The 20,443-nt window shown below is 41.7% G+C and overlaps 1 protein-coding gene across 1 annotated transcript in view; it reads left to right on the top strand.

Annotated features, from left to right (window-relative positions):
- LOC148502844 (cytochrome P450 2F2-like) overlaps window positions 1-20,443 on the top strand; it is a 47,843-nt gene that overhangs the window by 7,164 nt on the left and 20,236 nt on the right. Inside the window, exons 2-5 of the mRNA XM_088449325.1 lie at window positions 4,442-4,604; window positions 12,442-12,591; window positions 17,786-17,946; window positions 19,607-19,783. Coding sequence (XP_088305451.1) covers window positions 4,442-4,604; window positions 12,442-12,591; window positions 17,786-17,946; window positions 19,607-19,783 — 651 coding nt within the window. The remainder of the gene's footprint in view (window positions 1-4,441; window positions 4,605-12,441; window positions 12,592-17,785; window positions 17,947-19,606; window positions 19,784-20,443) is intronic.

Genomic DNA, 20,443 nt, shown 5'->3' with positions numbered 1-20,443 from the left:
GGAGTAGACATAGGCAGTTCTTTCTCTAGTCTTCAATCCTAAAGTTGAATGGCCAAGTGCATAAGACCATCCAAAGTCTCATGAGCAGGGTATTGAACAAGAATGCAGAGACTAGCAGCCGCTAGGAAAAAGTAAATGAACCCACCCTCACACCATAAAATGTACCTGGTGCCTGAAGCCACTGTGAAGAGGAAAGTCACATTGGTTGCAATGTTTCCGATGTTCCAATAGTGGTGATCTGATGATTCAATGTTTAAAAAAACAATTTTTTACAAATACTAAAAAAATAAAAAAATCTTTATTAAATCATTTTGGATAAGTTGAAATAGATGTTCTTCACCTAATTCATTCTTAAAAAAAAACATAAATTTCTTTGCAGTTTTTAGAAAAGTTAAGTGGTTAAAAGGCAAAACCAGCCTAGTTTTGAATTTTACATTATTGCCACTATCATATTAACTTGCAAAGAGAAGAAAACACCCAGCGCTAGACAGAAAGGAGGAGCAAGTACTTATTCAGCAGTATGGAAAAGAGGTATTTGCCAACTTCACTTACAAAGAACAAAACAGAACAGGGCTGGTGCACGGTGTCTGGGTACAACAGGCAACATTTCACCCACCACCCCTGCTCCCTCTAATTCATACTATGCCACATATTAGTGATGTTAATTTATAATATACCACACTGTAGAGCCCCAAAATCATACTGTGCCTCATAACCCTGCCCCCAATTCATAATGTTATGTTCACAATTTATTATATGCCACACATCTGTATCCCCAATTCATAATTATGCTACACATTAATGCCTTCAATACATATGTCACACAATTATGCCCCAATACATATGCCACACATTTGTGCCCCAATACATAATATGCCACACATTTGTGCCCCAATACATATGCCCCACAGCTATGCAAGAAAGTGATTGTATGCCACATAGCCATGAATTATGCCAAACAATGCCCCTAGTACATATGCCACACATGTGCCCCAAATTCTTTTTTGCTCTATTTTTTACTATCAATTATAATCAATCTATAAATGTGAGTGTAATATGTCCATATTGCGATTTTGATTATAGAAATCATAATTTGCACATGATAAATCAGGAAATATCTATTTAAATTGTCTTATTTATCTATCTAATTTTTTATGCTTATATGTCTTTGTTTTATTTTTTGCTTATTATTGAATAAATAAAATGTTATTTATTTTATGGTTCCATTAATGTCCCAACAAAGGTATAATAGTGCTCTATCATATTAACTCCCAGGTTACTAGTCCTGACAAAGGAGATATTTGAATATCAGAAATTTTCAAAATGATGGTGACCACGATCCATTATTTTTTAAGCACTGTCGATTACCAACCATAAAAAAGGCTGGTAGCAACTGAACCATTGCCATGAGACCATTCGGTATGCAATGACTCCACCAGGAATTTGCCATTACACAACAACTGCTTCTTATTTGGAGACCAGCATAGGGTTCACTGGTCTCACCCATTACCTTAAAGCCATACATATCTCTTTCTCACCAGAGTTCTTTCAGTGGCTCTCTTCCTCAGGTTAGTTTGTGTAAGATCAACATAATGCAGACATTCAATGGCTGGATGACCTGTTTTTTTACATCTGAAAATTTGCCCTTCTACTTGTTAAGTTGGATACTTTTTAATTCTCTGACTGGAGAGGGAGGCTAATTTATGTTATTTTCTTTTTCTTCTGGAAACTGGGAGCATTTGCTGGTGAAGTCCATATTTTCTGCTTTAATATTTAAAAAAAAATGCCTATCTAATTCATTTAACTCATTCTGAGTGGTCTACAAAGGCCCTTCTACATCCAGAATCTCTGGTCTCAAAATGACCATATTAACCTCATTTATACTCTGCTCCTTTGCTTTCACCGGTAATTATTCTTGCATATTATTACCTGAATGAGTTAAATAAAATAATAATATGATAATTTATACTGTATGTAGAACAATATTATTTCTGAGATAATGATTTGTTAGTTCAGTCTCTTAATAGTAGCTATTTCATGCAATGCTCATCTACTACACTAGGTAATATACCCACCTTATTCACAATGAGAAGTACCATGTACACTTCTAAGTGTTATAAATACATAAGAATCTCACCTTGGTCTTGAAGGGTTCAAGCTTTGAATTATTCTTTATAAGTGTCTTAAGCATTATTTTGCATCAATACTTAAATGGCCTCCATAGCTGGCCTCTTCAAGATTTCTACTGTTGTTTACTGAGGAGTCAAGACATTTCTATTTTACAGAAATCTTAACTGCAGTGACTTCCCAGCTTCATAAGTCATGTCTCTAGTGGGAACAGGCCAAGTTCCTGAAGAAAACTTTAATATACTATAATCCTCTTCATAATGAGTTCTTCCAAATTGTTCTACCATTTTTTAAACAGTGGTCACAAATAATGTACTTAGACTTTCGTGCTTCATAGTTTCAACTTTGGTGGAGAATCTGTTTGGGTAGTGGAATTTTCTGGAAGACCTACTTTGGATACACCATCAGATTTAAGACTTTCTTCATTATTATGCCAAATGATTATCTACATCTTATCAGGAATTCCCAGGGCCAGAAGTATCAAATGATTGAATTCACAATATAATTGGACTTCCATTTATATTAATACTGTACACAAATTTCCAAATTCTCCAGTCTATTTGTCAATTGTTTGAGTTCCAATAACTATATGTTATTTCCAGATGTCACTGGGAATATTTTTATTGGTTGCCTCACTTAGATTCCCACTTAGAGAAAATTAAAAATTAAATGTAAGCCCTTTCTGTTTGCACCACTCATAAATATTGACAGAAGTTAACCATGTCATTATGACAGATACTGTCTGGTAAATAGCTCTGAGTGTTGCTTCTCAATCTCAGCAATGCCTCCCACTACAGATCTGTCTTCATACACCTAGCATTGCGCAAGATGCCTGGTGCAAGTGAGCTCTCAGGTCTCCTGTGACTTTTTTGACCAAATACATGTTATGTATGGTACACACGGTCAGATTTTCTGAAAGCTATGAATGATAATGATTGTAAAAATCATTACATCATTCATATCATTGACATGTTTGGCATGCATCGACCAACGATGCACATGCCCACATGTCAGATAACGATTTCTGAAATCGACTGTGTTTGCAGTCAGATTTTGATGATTTCATTCATTTAAACACTGTCAGAAATCATTCATCGATTATGAAATTGTTGGTAAAATTGTCCAAATTGTTCATCGTTCAAATAATTTATCTAGCAAGTCTGATCGTGTTTATGCACCATAAGTCACAATCAGACATAACAAACCACTGTACTAGATTGCACTGAATAATTTGATATGCAACACTTATATATATGTGTCACATACAGTCTTCCAGTTAAAGGAGGTTCGAGTTTAGACATAGATGTAGAAAAATATATAATGGTGGGGCATTCTTATAAAAAATAGGAATATGGAATTGACTGAAATTTAGTACTAATGACGTTGAAGATTTAACTTCTTATTTTAAAATATCAAATTTTGAATTTCACTTGAATCAATTTCGGGATTAAAAAAATATATGAATCAACCCCACATTCCCCTCAAAAACTCCCTACTATATTAACACTTATCAACACTACCCTTTATTCTGTTTAACAATACCATCTATCTCTTCTATAATATCCAAACTACTGATTAATGCTCACTCTACTACTCAATACCACTTTATGTCCCTAATCCCAACTTCCTTTACTTAAACCATGAACAAACTCTTCAATACTTTTACCAAAATCTCAATTCCAGTCACCCTATCCCATTCACTCAATCACACACACTCCAATTACAGAATAAAAATGTACTAATTCACTAAATATCATACATTTTTAAGTCCACACTATCATTGGCACACTTGCTGGAACAGTTAGACCTGGGTCTTTATATAATGATTATTAGATAGTACCATTCTACAACTGTTTATTTTCAGGTGCCCTAAAGTCTCTCTGGTAAGATTCTTGTGTCGCTTAACCAATGATGTAGTTTCTCCAGCATCTGGGGTAGCAACCAGAAGTTCCTGTCTTGAAGGCACCATGTAGCTTTTCAGAAGCAGCCTGATGTTGCATAAAAATATAGTATTGGTTTGCATTTCTCTGGTAGAACCACTATGGTAGATCAAATAAGTTTGTTACATTATTAGCAATAACTGAATTAATATAGTATGTAGTTTCTTTCTCTGACCACTACAGATCATGATTTTCTAAATTTCCTTTAAAACATTATCTCCTAACTTATTTTGTGCCCCTAATCTGTATATCAAGTGTCAGAAGTATAATTCCTTTACTAGCCATTGACAACCAAGCATTAATTTTGAAAGGTATTTTGAAATGTTTTCAGCTTGTGAAGCTCTAATATAAAGATGTATCTGATACTTTCACAGATGTCTGAAAAGTTTGGCCCCATTTACACTATTTACATGGGCTCTAGGCCCACTGTAGTTCTGACTGGTTACCAGGTCATAAAGGAGGCACTTGTTGACTTGGGAGATGTCTTTATAAACCGAGGAGAAATGCCAGTACTTGATCATATCTTCGATTATGGAGGTGAGTACTTAACATTGATTACACTTAAAAACAACATAATCAGTTGTAAGTCAGCCAAATCAGCATCAAGCATATATGTGATATTCATGATATTTATTAGATTGTTGTTCTTTCCATGTGGTCCATGGAGGTCTTCCATTCTGCTTTTCTTGAAGCACTAATGATACCCTGTAATAAATTATATTAGTCTTCAGGAGAAACTGGTGATGACATTCCTTTATTGTGCCTTTTGTTATTTTTTATTATATTCACCCCTATAATGAAAGTGCTTAATTTAACAAATCTTTATAATAAATCCATGGGTAAAAAAATAACTAAAGTCTAGTTGGATTACATTTTGATTTAGTAATTTGCAGAGGGCAAACATTACATTTAATTTCTTTGGCTCCGGGTTTCATATATTTTTAAAATAAACATACACTGTATGTAATCTTCATTCAGGGCCTTATATAGAGATGGACACTAATGCATGTGTGGTTGCAATTTATTTTGGATACACAGCTATGCTAATGCAAATACTAGTTTCAGCAATCCCGTTATGTATTTACAAACCAGACATTGCAAGCCCTGAGACGCCCACTTCCAATGTTTGTGAACAGTGCAAACCGGCTGGTGGATTCAAACACTCTGCCATTTCCGCACCATCGCAATCACCATCGACACTGAAGATTACCTATGGCTGGTGCAGCATCTTCTTATTTCTAAATATGGCCTCTGTGGCTGCGGCTCTGCTTTTCAGAGCGCAGCTGTGTTCATTGAATCGCCCATGACACTCCCATGAAACACCTATGATATAGCCTTTATTTGCCATCGCTTCAGGCAGCAGCCCAGTCCCCTCCAAGGAATGCCTATGGTTTTATGCTGCCATCTGAAATGGGAGCAATCTCATATGCAGCAGTGATCTCTGCAAACACTCAGTGATACGCATACACCGTAAGGTAGGGGTGTGCACCGGCCACTTTTCGTGTTTTGTGTTTTGGTTTTGGATCTGGATCTTTCTTCGTGTTTTGGATCTGGATTGGTTTTGCCAAAACCACCCTTCCGTGTTTTGGGTTCTGGGTTTTGTGTTTTGGATCTGTATTTTTTTTTAAAAAAGCATAAAAACAGCTAAAATCACAGAATTTGTAGGTTTTTCTGCCCCTATGCTATTATTAACCTCAATAACCTTAATTTCCACTCATTTCCAGTCTATTCTGAACACCTCACACCTCACAATAGTGTTTTTATGTCCAAAAGGTTGCACCGAGGTAGCTGGATGACTATGCTAAGCGACACGAGTGGGCGGCACAAACACGTGACCCATCTAGGCGTGATACTGCAGTGGCAGACAGGATGGCAGTTTGAAAAACTAGGCCCCAAACTGTACATAATGCAAAGAAAATAAAGAGGTGCAAGATGGAATTGTCCTTGGACCCTCCCACCCACCCTTATGTTGTATAAACAGGACATGCACACTTTAACAAACCAATCATTTCAGCGCCAGGGTCTGCCACACAACTGTGGCTGAAATGATTGGTTCGTTTGGGCCCCCACAAAACAAGCTGGCAATTAATCTGTCCCTGCACAAACTGGCTCTACGGAGGCAAGATGTCATCCTCATCCTCCTCATCCACCGATTCCTCACCCTCTTCAGTGTTGTGTACATCCTCATCCTCACAGAGTATTAATTCGTCCCCACTGGAATCCACCACCACAGGTCCCTCTGTATGTTCTGGAGGCTGGACTCCCTGGAAGAGCTGATAATTCATTTTGATGAACATCATCTTCTCCACATTCTGTGGAAGCAACCTCCTACGCCTTTCACTGACAAGGTTCCCGGCTGCACTAAACACTCTTACGGAGTACACACTGGAGGGCGGGCAACTCAGGTAAAATAGAGCCAGTTTGTACAGGGGCCTCCAAATTGCCTCTTTTTCCTGCCAGTACAGGTATGGACTGTCTGACATGCCTACTTGGATGCTGTCACCGATGTAATCCTCCACTATTCTGTCAATGGTGACAGTATCATATGCAGTGACAGTAGACATGTCAGAAATTGTTGCCAGGTCCTTCAGTCCGGACCAGATGTCCAAACTTGGTCCTGCCTGCCCTGCATCACCGCCAGCGGGTTGCTTAGGATACCTAAGTTTTTTCCTGGCAGCCCCAGTTGCGGGAGAAAATGAAGAAGGAGCCGTTGACGTGTCACGTTCCGCTTCAGCTGACAGTGTGTTCACCAGCAGGTCTTTGCACCTCTGCTGGCTTGTGTCGGCCGGAAAGAGAGACACCACATAGGCTTTAAACCTAGGATCGAGCACGGTGGCCAAAATGTAGTGGTCTGATTTCAACAGATTGACCACCCTGGAATCCTGGCAAAGCGAATGAAGGGCTTCATCCACAAGTCCCACATGCCGAGCGGAATCGCTCCGTCTTAGCTCCTCCTTCACTTTCTCCAGCTGCTTCTGCAAAAGCCTGATGAGGGGAATGACCTGACTCAAGCTGGCAGTGTCTGAACTGACTTCACGTGTGGCAAGTTCGAAGGGCTGAAGAACCTTGCACAACACGGAAATCATTCTCCACTGCGCTTGAGTCAGGTGCATACCCCCTCCTTTGCCTATGTCATAGGTGGATGTATAGGCTTGTATGGCCTTTTGCTGCTCCTCCATCCTCTGAAGCATATAGAGGGTTGAGTTCCACCGCGTCACAACCTCTTGCTTCAGGTGATGGCGGGGCAGGTTCAAGAGTGTTTGCTGGCGCTCCAGTCTACGGCACGCAGTCGCTGAATGGCGAAAGTGGCCAGAAATTTTTCGGGCCACCCAAAGCGTCTCCTGCACGCCCCTGTCGCTTTTCAGAAAATTCTGCACCACCAAGTTTATTGTGTGAGCAAAACATGGGACGTGCTGGAATTTGCCCAGATGTAATGCCCGCACAATATTGGTGGCGTTGTCAGATATCACAAATCCCCAGGAGAGTCTAAGTGGGGTAAGCCACTGGGCGATGATTTCCCTCAGTTTCTCTAAGAGGTTGTCGGCGGTGTGCCTCTTACTGAAACCGGTGATACACAGCGTAGCCTGCCTTGTAACGAGCTGGCGTTTCTGAGATGCTGCTACTGGTGACGCTGCTGCTGTTGCTGCGTAAGGTGATACATCTACCCAGTGGGCTGTCACAGTCATATAGTCCTTAGTCTGCCCTGTTCCACTTGTCCACATGTCCGTGGTTAAGTGGACATTGTGTACAACGGCATTTTTCAGGACACTGAGGACACTTTTTCTGACGTTTCTGTACAGTCTCGGTATCGCCTGCCTAGTGAAGTGGAATCTAGACGGGATTTGGAACCGGGGACACACTACCTCCATCAATTGTCTAAATCCCACTGCACTAATGGCGGATACCGGACGCACGTCTAACACCAACATAGCAGTCAAGGCCTCAGTTATACGTTTTGCTTCAGGATGACTGCTGTCGTACTTCATCCTCCTCGCTAAGGACTGTTGGAGGGTCAATTGTTTAGTAAAAGTAGTGGTGTTCCTACTTCCTCTCTGGGATGATGAACGACTCCCAGCAGCAGCAGCAACAGCAGCAGCGGCAGCAGTAGGCGTAGCAATGCAGGATCCTCCGGAGGAATCCCGGATAGGAGAGTCAGTCATGCCAGTGATATGGCCTGCAGGACTACTTCCGATCCTGACTAAGGAGGAAATTGACGAGGAGGGAGTTGACGGTGTGGTTTGCAGGCGCTTGGATACAACAGGACAACGGGATTTAGGTGTCCCTGGACTGCTTACGGTCTGAGCCAAAGTTTCTGAACTTGACAGTAACTTTTTATGAACGCGCTGCAGGTGCCGTATAAGGGAGGATGTTCCTAGGTGGTTGACGTCCCTACCCCTACTTATTTCACCTTTACATATGGTACATATGGCAAGACAGTTGTTGTCCGGATTTGGATAGAAATATTGCCAGACCAAAGAGGTGGAATGTTTGGTCTTCTGCCCAGGCATGACCGTGATGGGCTTTTTCATCCCACGGACAACAACTGTCTCCCCCGGAGCCTGATTTAAACAAACCACATCACCATCAGAATCCTCCTCGCCAACTTCCTCCTCAGCGCCAGCTACACCAGTATCCTCATCCTGTTGTACTTCAACAGTGACATCTTCAATTTGCATATCAGCAAGTGGACTGTAGGTGCTCCTTTCAGCACTTGCAGGGGGCGTGCAAATTGTGGAAAGAGCCACCTCTTCCCGTCCAGTGCTGGGAAGGTCAGGCATCGCAACCACCACCACACTTGGACTCTCCTTGGGGATTTGTGATATCTTCTTAGAAAGCACAGTTCTTCGCTGTGCTTTTGCCAGCTTAACTCTTTTGATTTTTTTAGTGGGAGGAGTGCTTCCATCATCATGTGAAGCTGAACCACTAGTCATGAACATACTAGGGATCGACCTTAGCCGTTCCTTGCCACTCCGTGTCGTAAATGGCATATTGGCAAGTTTACGTTTCTCTTCAGCTGATTTAAATGTCTTTTTCAAGGTCATTTTCCTGAACTTTGCCATTTGGGATTGTATGTGCCCTCTACTATGACATTGGGCATCGGCCTTGGCAGACGACGTTGATGGCATGTTATCGTCTATGTCATGACTAGTGGCAGCAGCTTCAGCACTAGGAGGAAGTGGTTCTTGATCTTTCTCTATTTTATTTTTATCGGAGAAAGTTTGGTCCTCCATTTATGTTATATCGATTTGATATATACGTGCGGCTAAACACAGAAAATAATTTTTTTTTTGGTTTGGACTGGAGTCTACTTTGTGGGTTACAGCACCCTTTAACGGTCAAGCCAGCCGGCCCTTTACTTATGACACAGGCGCACTCTTGGCACTACTTTGTTGATGCACGTGCGGCTACTGCGCACACAATTCACAAACACAGAAAATAATTTTTTTTTGGTTTGGACTGGAGTGTACTTTGGGGGTTACAGCACCCTTTAACGGTCAAGCCAGCCGGCCCTTTACTTATGACACAGGTGCACGCTTGGCACTACTTTGTTGATGCACGTGCGGCTACTGCGCACACAATTCACAAACACAGAAAATATTTTTTTTTTGGTTTGGACTGGAGTGTACTTTCGGGGGTTACAGCACCCTTTAACGGTCAAGCCAGCCGGCCCTTTACTTATGACACAGGCGCACGCTTGGCACTACTTTGTTGATGCACGTGCGGCTACTGCGCACACAATTCACAAACACAGAAAATAATTTTTTTTTTGGTTTGGACTGGAGTGTACTTTCGGGGGTTACAGCACCCTTAACGGTCAAGCCAGCCGGCCCTTTACTTATGACACAGGCGCACGCTTGGCACTACTTTGTTGATGCACGTGCGGCTACTGCGCACACAATTCACAAACACAGAAAATATTTTTTTTTTGGTTTGGACTGGAGTGTACTTTCAGGGGTTACAGCACCCTTTAACGGTCAAGCCAGCCGGCCCTTTACTTATGACACAGGCGCACGCTTGGCACTACTTTGTTGATGCACGTGCGGCTACTGCGCACACAATTCACAAACACAGAAAATAATTTTTTTTTGGTTTGGACTGGAGTGTACTTTCGGGGGTTACAGCACCCTTTAACGGTCAAGCCAGCCGGCCCTTTACTTATGACACAGGCGCACTCTTGGCACTACTTTGTTGATGCACGTGCGGCTACTGCGCACACAATTCACAAACACAGAAAATAATTTTTTTTTAGGTTTGGACTGGAGTGTACTTTCGGGGGTTACAGCACCCTTAACGGTCAAGCCAGCCGGCCCTTTACTTATGACACAGGCGCACGCTTGGCACTACTTTGTTGATGCACGTGGTGCTACTGCGCACACAATTCACAAACACAGAAAATAATTTTTTTTTGGTTTGGACTGGAGTGTACTTTCGGGGGTTACAGCAACCTTTAACGGTCAAGCCAGCCGGCCCTTTACTTATGACACAGGCGCACGCTTGGCACTACTTTGTTGATGCACGTGCGGCTACTGCGCACACAATTCACAAACACAGAAAATAATTTTTTTTTAGGTTTGGACTGGAGTGTACTTTCGGGGGTTACAGCACCCTTAACGGTCAAGCCAGCCGGCCCTTTACTTATGACACAGGCGCACGCTTGGCACTAGTTTGTTGATGCACGTGCGGCTACTGCGCACACAATTCACAAACACAGAAAATAATTTTTTTTTTGGTTTGGACTGGAGTGTACTTTCGGGGGTTACAGCACCCTTAACGGTCAAGCCAGCCGGCCCTTTACTTATGACACAGGCGCACGCTTGGCACTACTTTGTTGATGCACGTGCGGCTACTGCGCACACAATTCACAAACACAGAAAATAATTTTTTTTTGGTTTGGACTGGAGTGTACTTTCGGGGGTTACAGCACCCTTTAACGGTCAAGCCAGCCGGCCCTTTACTTATGACACAGGCGCACGCTTGGCACTACTTTGTTGATGCACGTGCGGCTACTGCGCACACAATTCACAAACACAGAAAATATATTATTTTTTTAGCACTTGGGGGGAGCACCCCTGATGGACAGAGCACCCCCTGGACAACACTACAGCACCCCTTTAGGACTGGGACACTGCACAGGACTTTGGAGTGGACACAGCCCCTATGGAGAACTGACTGCACAACACAGTCCAGCCAGCCCCTATGGACTTTGAAGTAGTGGACACAGCCCCTATTAACAACAGCAGCACAGCACAACACAGCCAGCCCCTATGGACTTTGAAGTAGTGGACAACAGCAGCACTACACTACACTACACTACACAGCACTAACTCCCACCCTCCCTCTTCACTGTCCACAGCCGAGTGAGAAAATGGCGCCGACGCGGGTACCTTATATAGGATCCAAAACCCGCGAGACTCGGAAGGCGGGATGATGACGTTTTGCCTCGATGTCAGATCCGAGTCAGGCGGGAAAAGTCGAGCCTGACTCGGATCGGACTCGGATCGGGGGGGCTCGGGGGGGTTCGGATTTCAGAAATCCGAACCCGCTCACCCCTACCGTAAGGGTTCAAATCACTCAACTGTGCAAACATCGACAATGTGTCTACCTCTGAATTAGCCCCAAGGTGGACTAATCCAATATCCTTGGTTTAATTGTGTCTTCAGACAAGTTTTAGCTTCTCTATATTAAGAATTTATTGAATAAGTTGCAATATAGCTTAATATAGTAGATTACAGCTCTAGAGGACATCATTCTTTTACTTTGTTTTATATTTGCACATTAGGCCTTAGATAAAGTTGGATGCATTTGGATCCAGAACATAGCTATAATATGTGAGTTATGTTGAATTACAATGAAGTTCATTCAGACCCAACATGATGTCTAACTAAAATAAAATAATCAGACTGACTTTCTCATGTTATGACCAATCAGAATGAAGCTGTTCTGGATTACCTAGCTGTGGACAGGCATCCAATTGTGCTGCAATCATGTGATTATGCCCTTACTGTACTTGATCTTGTCTTGTCTACTCCTTCCCTCCCATGAGCCACCTATTTAGATGTAAGAAGTCATAAGGGGAAGATGTGTTCAAATCTGCATATAAACATATGTAGATCTAGATTTGGATCTAAATAGGGTTGTTCCTATCTTATCTAGGGAGCTGAAGATGCAGTAAAGGGACCCAAACCCAACCAAAAACCAGCCATACAATACAAGTGCAAAGACAGGTGCAATTACATAACAACTGGCATTGTTGGTTAATACTTTGGGCTGCAACTTGAAAGATACCATCACTGCCCTAAGGTACCTGGAAAATGATGTGCATTTATGAGCTTCCAAAAACATACTTTAATTTCACATATTTCTATTGTTTTAGGATTAACTATAATGGACGGAGAGCCCTGGAAGCAGTTAAGACAGTTTTCACTCATGACTTTTAAGGATTTTGGAATGGGCAAGAAGAGTTTGGAGGAACCCATACTGGAGGAGGCACAGCATCTGGTGGAATATTTCATAAACTTAAATGGTGGGTATACATTCAAAAAGGCCATTGTTAACATGGAAGTTTAGCCATACCTCCCAACTGTTTGGATTTATGTGGGACAATCCTAATTTTTAAAGTGAATGTAACACCTTCCTGCTGTCCAGAAGATTATTCCAGATTACATTAGAGTTGCGAGATATGTTTTGCAAATTGGTGCTGTGTATTATTGCTTTTGGTGCATGTGCATTTGTTTCTAAGGGTATAGGAAGTGGGTGGAGGTAATTAATCTGCTATTAGGAGCTCATTCAGACCCGATCGCTAAGCAGCGGCTGCTCACTTGCAAAAGGGGCCGGGTATGCAAATCAAGCAATCACACTTTGCGGTGTAAGGATGCCCTCTATGTCCTAGAGAGCGATGGCAGTGAGCATACGCAGAACTATAAAACCTCCCATCTGTCACTCCCTGCACAAGTCATCTCCAGGAAGTGTGTATTTAATCGGGAACATCGAGGGCCATCAGTGCTGCTCACAGCGCTTGTGAAAGACCCTACCCTCCCGTAAGCACTGCAAGCAGTTCTGGCAAAAAAACAACCAAATGACATGTTCAGTGACACTACTTTGCTAAGTATGCACACCCATTAAACTCCATTTTGATGGCCAGACACACCTACGTTCGCACATCCACACCCCCGTCACAAGCACCTTCCCATGTTACCACCCACAAATGGCGCAGTTACTCAAAGTAGCGGCCAGGCTGTGTGCAATGAGCGCTCAATTCCCGATCGCTAGGACTGGCTTGCGCACGTGCATTGCGAACCATATGCACGTGCAGATGTGCGAGCGGCCGCTGCTTAGCGATCGGGTCTGAATGAGGTCCTTAATGTGATATGACCAAACACCATTCTCATGTCCTGATTTTAAAATTCAAAGAGATGAGAGGTACAGTTTGGTTTCACCCTTGCAACTCAATATTTACATAACTTTTTGAATTAGTAGGTACTGTACAATTAAATATTGTAGATTATGCAAGTGATAAGATGCAGGTGTCACTATACCATGTGATTGGTAAGTATCAGAGGGCTGACAGGAATTCAGAACTTTGAATCTAGGCTGGGTGGGTTCCAGTCAAGATGTCCACATGCAGAATGTCAACATCAGAATGTTGACATGTTCTGAATGTCAACATTCAGGATGTCGAATATGTTTTGAATGTTGTCAGATATGTTGAAATCCATAATGTAAACATCAACTTAATGTCAACATTTCAAAATGTCAACATTGTGAATGTCAACACATGCAATTAAGGTTAGGGTTAGGCTACAGTTAAGACGTAATTAAATTTAGTGCTATTTTCAGGCCAAAATAGTACTGTGAACAGTGCTGCCAGTCTGAAAATGTTGATATCATGTCAGTGTAGACAATGTGGTTGTCAACATGTAATCTGTCAATATTCTGAACATGTTAATATGTTGGTGTCAACATTCTACATGGCAATGTATCATTTCTAACCCAGTTGGGTTTTTTACACTAAATAAGCAATTTAGTAATATTCAGGGACAGGCTTGGTACACTTTATAATTAGATGCATTGTCCCGGTCTGGTTATTTGGTAGTTCCAACTCAGGACTCTTGGATATGGTAGGCATAGAAAACAAGGTGGCTTGATAATACTTTAGCTCATGGGTATGAACAGGAGCTTAGATACACTAGTCACATTGTAGGAACCACCGACTTGTCATATGCAAGGATACTGGACTGTAACCAGAGTGAACAAACCAGGTCCACTGGGCAACCCTTTGCCTAGTGACCTGTGAAGGCCAGTAAGAAAAGTAATGTACTCCAGGAACAAGAATGATTCCTGGAACTCAGAACAGCATAGTACTGGTAGATAGTAACTCAGGGCATGAATCAGAGTCTTATGTAAGCAGAGTACAACTTGTGGAAGCTGCAACTCTGGTAATGCTCTGACACAAGGAACTGGAAGACTGAGGAAGTGAGGAACTCAAAGACTGAGAGTCAGGATAAGAAATACAGCTTACTGAACACCTCAGGGTATAGGCCATACTCTACACTTTGAACCCTAACACTGGAACCAGCACCCTTCTCTGAACCAGCCCAAGGCATTAACGCACAGTGCAGGGAACCATTACAAATCAGCACAATAGTATAACCTGTAAACCTGGGCAACCACTAAGCATAAAGCATAACAGGAAAAGTAACGTGCATGCACTGTCCCAGCGGTATGATGGAATGAAGACGGTGGCAGTACTCTCTGGCCATGTAAGGAGAAATAACAAGTTGGTAAGCAGCGTCGAAGCTGTAGAGCAGTTAGGTAATAGTACACAGTGGCAGATGTAAGGCAGTATACTTGCTGACTGAAGTCAAGTGGTTGGAGCAGGTCTGTGTGCAGCGTGAGAGCTGCAGCGCTGATGGTTAACGAAACACATCTGCAAATGGGAGACCGTTCTGTGTGCAGCGTGGGAACTGCGGTGCTGACAGGTGATGTTACACAGCAGCAAATAAAGAGCTGATGGTAGTAGCTCACTAACTGACTGGAGTGAAATTAACAAGTCAGTATTTAGCATGGAAACTGTGATGCCAGTGACAATACTCAGCACAGATGGTAATAGCAAAATCCACTTGTAGTAAATAGAGTCTCAAAAAACACGATCACAGGATACAGGAGTAAGCCTGGAGCCTCGAACTATCCAGAGAAGGTAACACGTTGTTTAGGCAATGGGTTGCTCACAGGAACTGGTTTAAACAGCAGGTGGTCAGCAGCCATTGGTCTAGCTGACCAGGTGAGCACACAGGTGCATTCATTTAATCTCAGGGAGGCATCACTGGGATGTCTTGGAAACAGAAATTAATGAATGTCTTAAGGCCCCCATACATCAGCAATCTGAAAACCACAATTGAACAATTTGAAGATTTATTGCCCGATCTTAGGATTTCCCAATCGAGCAATCTGCGCCCATACACTGCAGATCTTTTTCAGTGATTTGCAGATCGATTGCAGCAAACACAGATCTGGCAATCTTGAAAGGCCCATCATTTTGCTAGAAACGGTCTGAAAATCTGCTGATCATGTCCATACACTAGCAATCTACAGCCCCAATCGATCTGTGAAATCCAACATGTTGGACAATCTGATTAAACAATTCCAATCACTTTTTGGTTACAATCTGCGATCTGTGAAGCCCATACATTGCAGATTTTTATACACAATCGATTGCAAATTGCACGATTGCTGCAATCCATCTCTGATGTATGGGGGCCTTTAGTTTAAAGGTATGCTAAGATCTTTATTTGTGACATGCACAGGATCAGCAGGAATAAATGCAGCAAATTAAACACAATTTCCAAGCAAATTTCTAACAGGAAGCGGTTATTTACAGGACAGTGGAGTAAATTTATCAAATCTTGGAGAGAGATAAAATGTAAACTTTACTCATAGCAACCAATCTGCTTTTAACTGTGATATTTCTAGCACAACCTGTAAAATAATAGTTAGAAGCTGTTTGGTTGGTACTTTATCTCTCAACAAGATTTATAAATCTCCCCGAAATAAAAAGCAGGAACCAAGTAGGATTATTAAAGGTAAGTAAAGGCTACCATACATCAGAGATGGATTGCAGCAATCGTGCAATTTGTGTATAAAAATCTGCAATGTATGGGCTTCACAGATCGCAGATTGCATCCAAAAAGTGATTGGAATTGTTTAATCAGATTGTCCAACATGTTGGATTTCACAGATCGATTGGGGCTGTAGATTGCTAGTGTATGGACATGATCAGCAGATTTGCAGACCGTTTCTAGCAAAATGATGGGCCTTTCAAGATTGCCAGATCTGTGTTTGCTGCAATCGATCTGCAAATCACTGAAAAAGATCTGTAATGTATGGGCGCAGATTGCTCGATTGGGAAATCCTAAGATCGGGCAATAAATCTTCAAATTGTTCAATTGTGGTTTTCAGATTGCTGATGTATGGGGGCCTTTATATTCAGTTATGATACCTGGGATAGGACAAAGCTGTGCAGGTGATTTAGCTCCCCAAATATTTGTTCCACTAACCATATTTATTTGCTTCATTTTTATTCCTGTTGGTTTGCAATGGAATTGTTATAGACAACTATATGGCAAATTATGTAATTATGCTCCAGGAATGCATTGCATTCTCTAAATTATAGAGTATAGATGTTTTCTTTCTTACAATTAATTCAGTCGCGCCAAATTGCCTTTCTCGGTGTGACAGGTCCCGTGCGACTCCACTGTGCCAAGTGTCTTCTTTGCTCAGAATGTGCAGATTATTCACATAGTAAAAGCAAATAGGAGCAACAAAACGACATTGCTAGCATATACTGATCAATTTGATGTGTGACTATGTGCTACTGAGTCTGAATCTGTGTAAATAGGGCTCCGATGTGAGTGGTTACAGCTTTTCCTCAAGTCAAGTTATGATTCACCTGTGACTTTGTATGTGTGTTAAACCAATTCCTATGTGATTAAAGTCACAGCCTAGTGTATCTGATATACTATGACCGGCTTTACGCTGCAACTTCAATGCGGCTAAGATGAAAAATTTTAAGAAAAATATGGTGTGCTTCTCATCAAGGAGCAACTCAGTTCTACTGGGCATCTTACACCATATGGCATGCAGAGTGACTGTTATTGAATCTGTGAGAGAAGAATATTACTATTTTGTTCTCTACTGAAGTGTATAATTTTAAAACCACAACTTGCCTTTGTCACATTTGCTGAACAAACTCATTCAGAATTGGTCAAGAAAGTTTTTCCCGCCTCAGTGAGGTAACTGGTTCCCAGCGTATTGATTGTCTGCATTCTCATGAATAGTGAGCACACTCTAATGGTGAAGCCTTAAGCTGGCCACACATCTAAAGAATATCTGTCCAACCAGCCAACTAGTTGATTGGTTGGAATGAAAATCTGGGAAGGTATGAAAGCAAAAATCACAATCAGCAATTTGCTCTCAAATGCCGGAAAATGGACAAAAAATGTTGTTTGAACAAATGGTTTAGATCAAACATTTAACAAACTTGTCTGAACGACCATTTTCATCTGTTTTCTGGCATTTAGGAGCAAATTGCTGATCATCATTTACTCCCATACGTTATCAGATTTTAATTCCAACCAATCAACTAGTTGGCTGGTTGGACAGATAATATTTAGATGTGTGGCCAGGTTCACAACCCAATCTTTATTACTACATTTCTGTAGGTCAGCCGTATGACCCATGCACCACTCTGACCTGTGCTTCCTCTAATCTTGTGTCAAACATACTGATGGGAAAACGCCATGACTACACCGACAAGAAGTGGAAGAAAATTCTCCAAGATTCACGAAATGCTTTCCATATTGTCTCATCAACCTGGGGTCAGGTGAGGAGGACATTTAGCAATTTACATTGTAATATATTGTATATTCCATTATTGACTTCAAAGAAAATTTCTAACCCCCTCAAAGATCAGAGTAATTGGCAATAATAAAACATTTATTTACATTTTGTGCTACAAACATACATTGGAATAGATCCTCATTCGGCTTCTTTATGGTTTGTCTGCACTGTGCAGTATGATGCAAAATGTCACCAGGAACAGGATAGTAGTTGCCAGGTGCATCTATGCCTTGTCCTTTGAATCTAGCTTATTGCCTCCCCAGGCACCACACAAGCTGGAAAATGGTTCTGTAGGTGCAACAAACATGCCAGTCCCAAACCCTTTATGCCTTGGCTGGTTGCACCAATCACACACCCCTTGTTAAGGACTTTGGGGCAGTTCAAGAACAGTATCTTCTACCATTTTCTGTCTATAATTTGCTATACTGAGTGAATCTTTGTTTTGTTTTTCAAAACACTTCTGCCTCTTCAAATGACGTAGAGCAATTGATTTCATCAATGTTAATAGACAGCTCTTATCTCTTGTGATTTCTAATATACAAATTATTATAAATATATAACAATAATTATCTCTTGGTAAAAAAGTCCATGGTCAGTAATAGTGTAATATCATTATTATTTAATAATCCTTTTTCAAAAACAGCTTAACTCTCTTATTTACTCTTACTCCTACATAGAGCACTCAGGGCCTGATTCAGACCCGCTCTCTAGATGCATTCGCACGCAGCCGTCAGCTGCCAAAGTATGCAAACCTCGCAATCGCATGGCAAGGCATTAGAACACCCACTATGTCTTGGCATGCGATCGCGTTGTGTATTTAGATGCCCACCATCCTGTCTGAAGTCGCCTACTTTCCCTTAGTGGTACACATCATGTCCAGGAAGTGTATGCAACAATCGGTAACATCGAGTACCATTGGAACCGTACGCAGCACTTGTGGCTGACCATACCTTACCACAAGCACTGCGAGTGCTTCAGTGTGTAATTCAACCATGTGACATGTACTATGATGCTGCGTCTTAATTATGCACACCTCTGAAATGGCATTAAGACGCTCAGACGTGCATGCGTTTGCACCACCACTCCCCCGTTTCCATCGACCAAACACTGTCACCACCCACAAACGGCTCGTCCTGTCACTCAAGCTAGCGAGGGGCAATCGCTTCGCATGGACTGGTTCGCACACGCGCACTGCGTTGCATAAGCATGCACACTTTGCAAACATCGGCAGCCTACGTGCGAAAGCAGCCTAGTGAACGGGTCTGAATCAGTTCAATAAATGGCTTGTGAATAATGTACTCTGAAGTAACTGCTGTCCACATTTCTTTTCAATATTACCCTTAAAACTTACTCTAGAGTACTCTAAATAGAGGCACTTTCATTTAAACATCCCTGCATATATGTTGCCCATGGTGAAACTTTGAAATGCATCCAGACTTCAGAATCATGCACATCGATTTGGCTATTCCTATATTTAGTTTCTTCCCTTAATCAGATTCAATCTTCAGTACAAGCACAGACAATTTTTATAAAAAAAAATTGTGAAAGGAAAGCACAGTAATGATGGGTATTTGTACACAATATTATACAAAAACAAATTGCTTAATTCGCTCACATTCTAATAATTTTAATTCCTTCTGCAGCTATATGATATGTTTCCTAAGATCATGCAATATTTACCTGGACCCCACAAAAAAATATTTAGTCTTCTCCAATCGCTTGAAAATGATATAAAGGAGAGCATCAGGACTCACCAGGAGATGCTGGACCCAGCTTGTCCTCGAGATTTTATAGACTGTTTCCTCATCAGAATGAAACAGGTCAGACAATACCTAAATAAGACAAAATAATCTTAGAATTATATTTCAGCCTGTTTTGATAATTAGTATTAGTTTAAAATCTGACTGAGGAGACTAAAGTAACATTAACTCTTGCTCATCTTCATGGACAATTTCAATTGTTATTTACAAAAACAATTTGTCCAGATGGGAGAGATTTATTGAATCTTGGAGAGAGATAATGTGGAGAAATTGTTCATGGCAACCAATGAATGTCTAACTGCTTTTTTTCTAATGATACTGGTAAAATTAGAAGGTGATTGGTTGGGGATGTAGTTAATAGACCAGCGGACGTGATGCCGCCGATCTAAATTCCGACTATACATGCCCGATACGGGACTTAAGATAGGCATCAAAATACTGACAGCTATCTTAATCCTGACGCCGGAAGCCTGACCCCTACCATCCCAATCATCAAGAGCCGGGTATAAATACTACTTAGCCCGGGGATGGGGGTGTTAGATTTAGGGACCACTGAGGGGGTCTTAGGGTTAGGCACCCCCCAGGAGGGTTAGGATTAGGGTGCAGGAAGGGGGGTTAGGTTTAGGCACCCCAAGGGGGACTTAGGGTTAGGCACCCTCCTTGAAGGTTTAGGGTTGGGCACCACTAAGGGAGGGTTAGGGGTGGAGAAAGGAGGGTTAG

Source organism: Taudactylus pleione, unplaced genomic scaffold, assembly GCF_031769625.1.
Source record: "Taudactylus pleione unplaced genomic scaffold, aTauple2 ptg000481l, whole genome shotgun sequence".
Classification (NCBI taxonomy): domain Eukaryota; kingdom Metazoa; phylum Chordata; class Amphibia; order Anura; family Myobatrachidae; genus Taudactylus; species Taudactylus pleione.
This window is presented reverse-complemented; position numbering and strand designations above follow the sequence as displayed.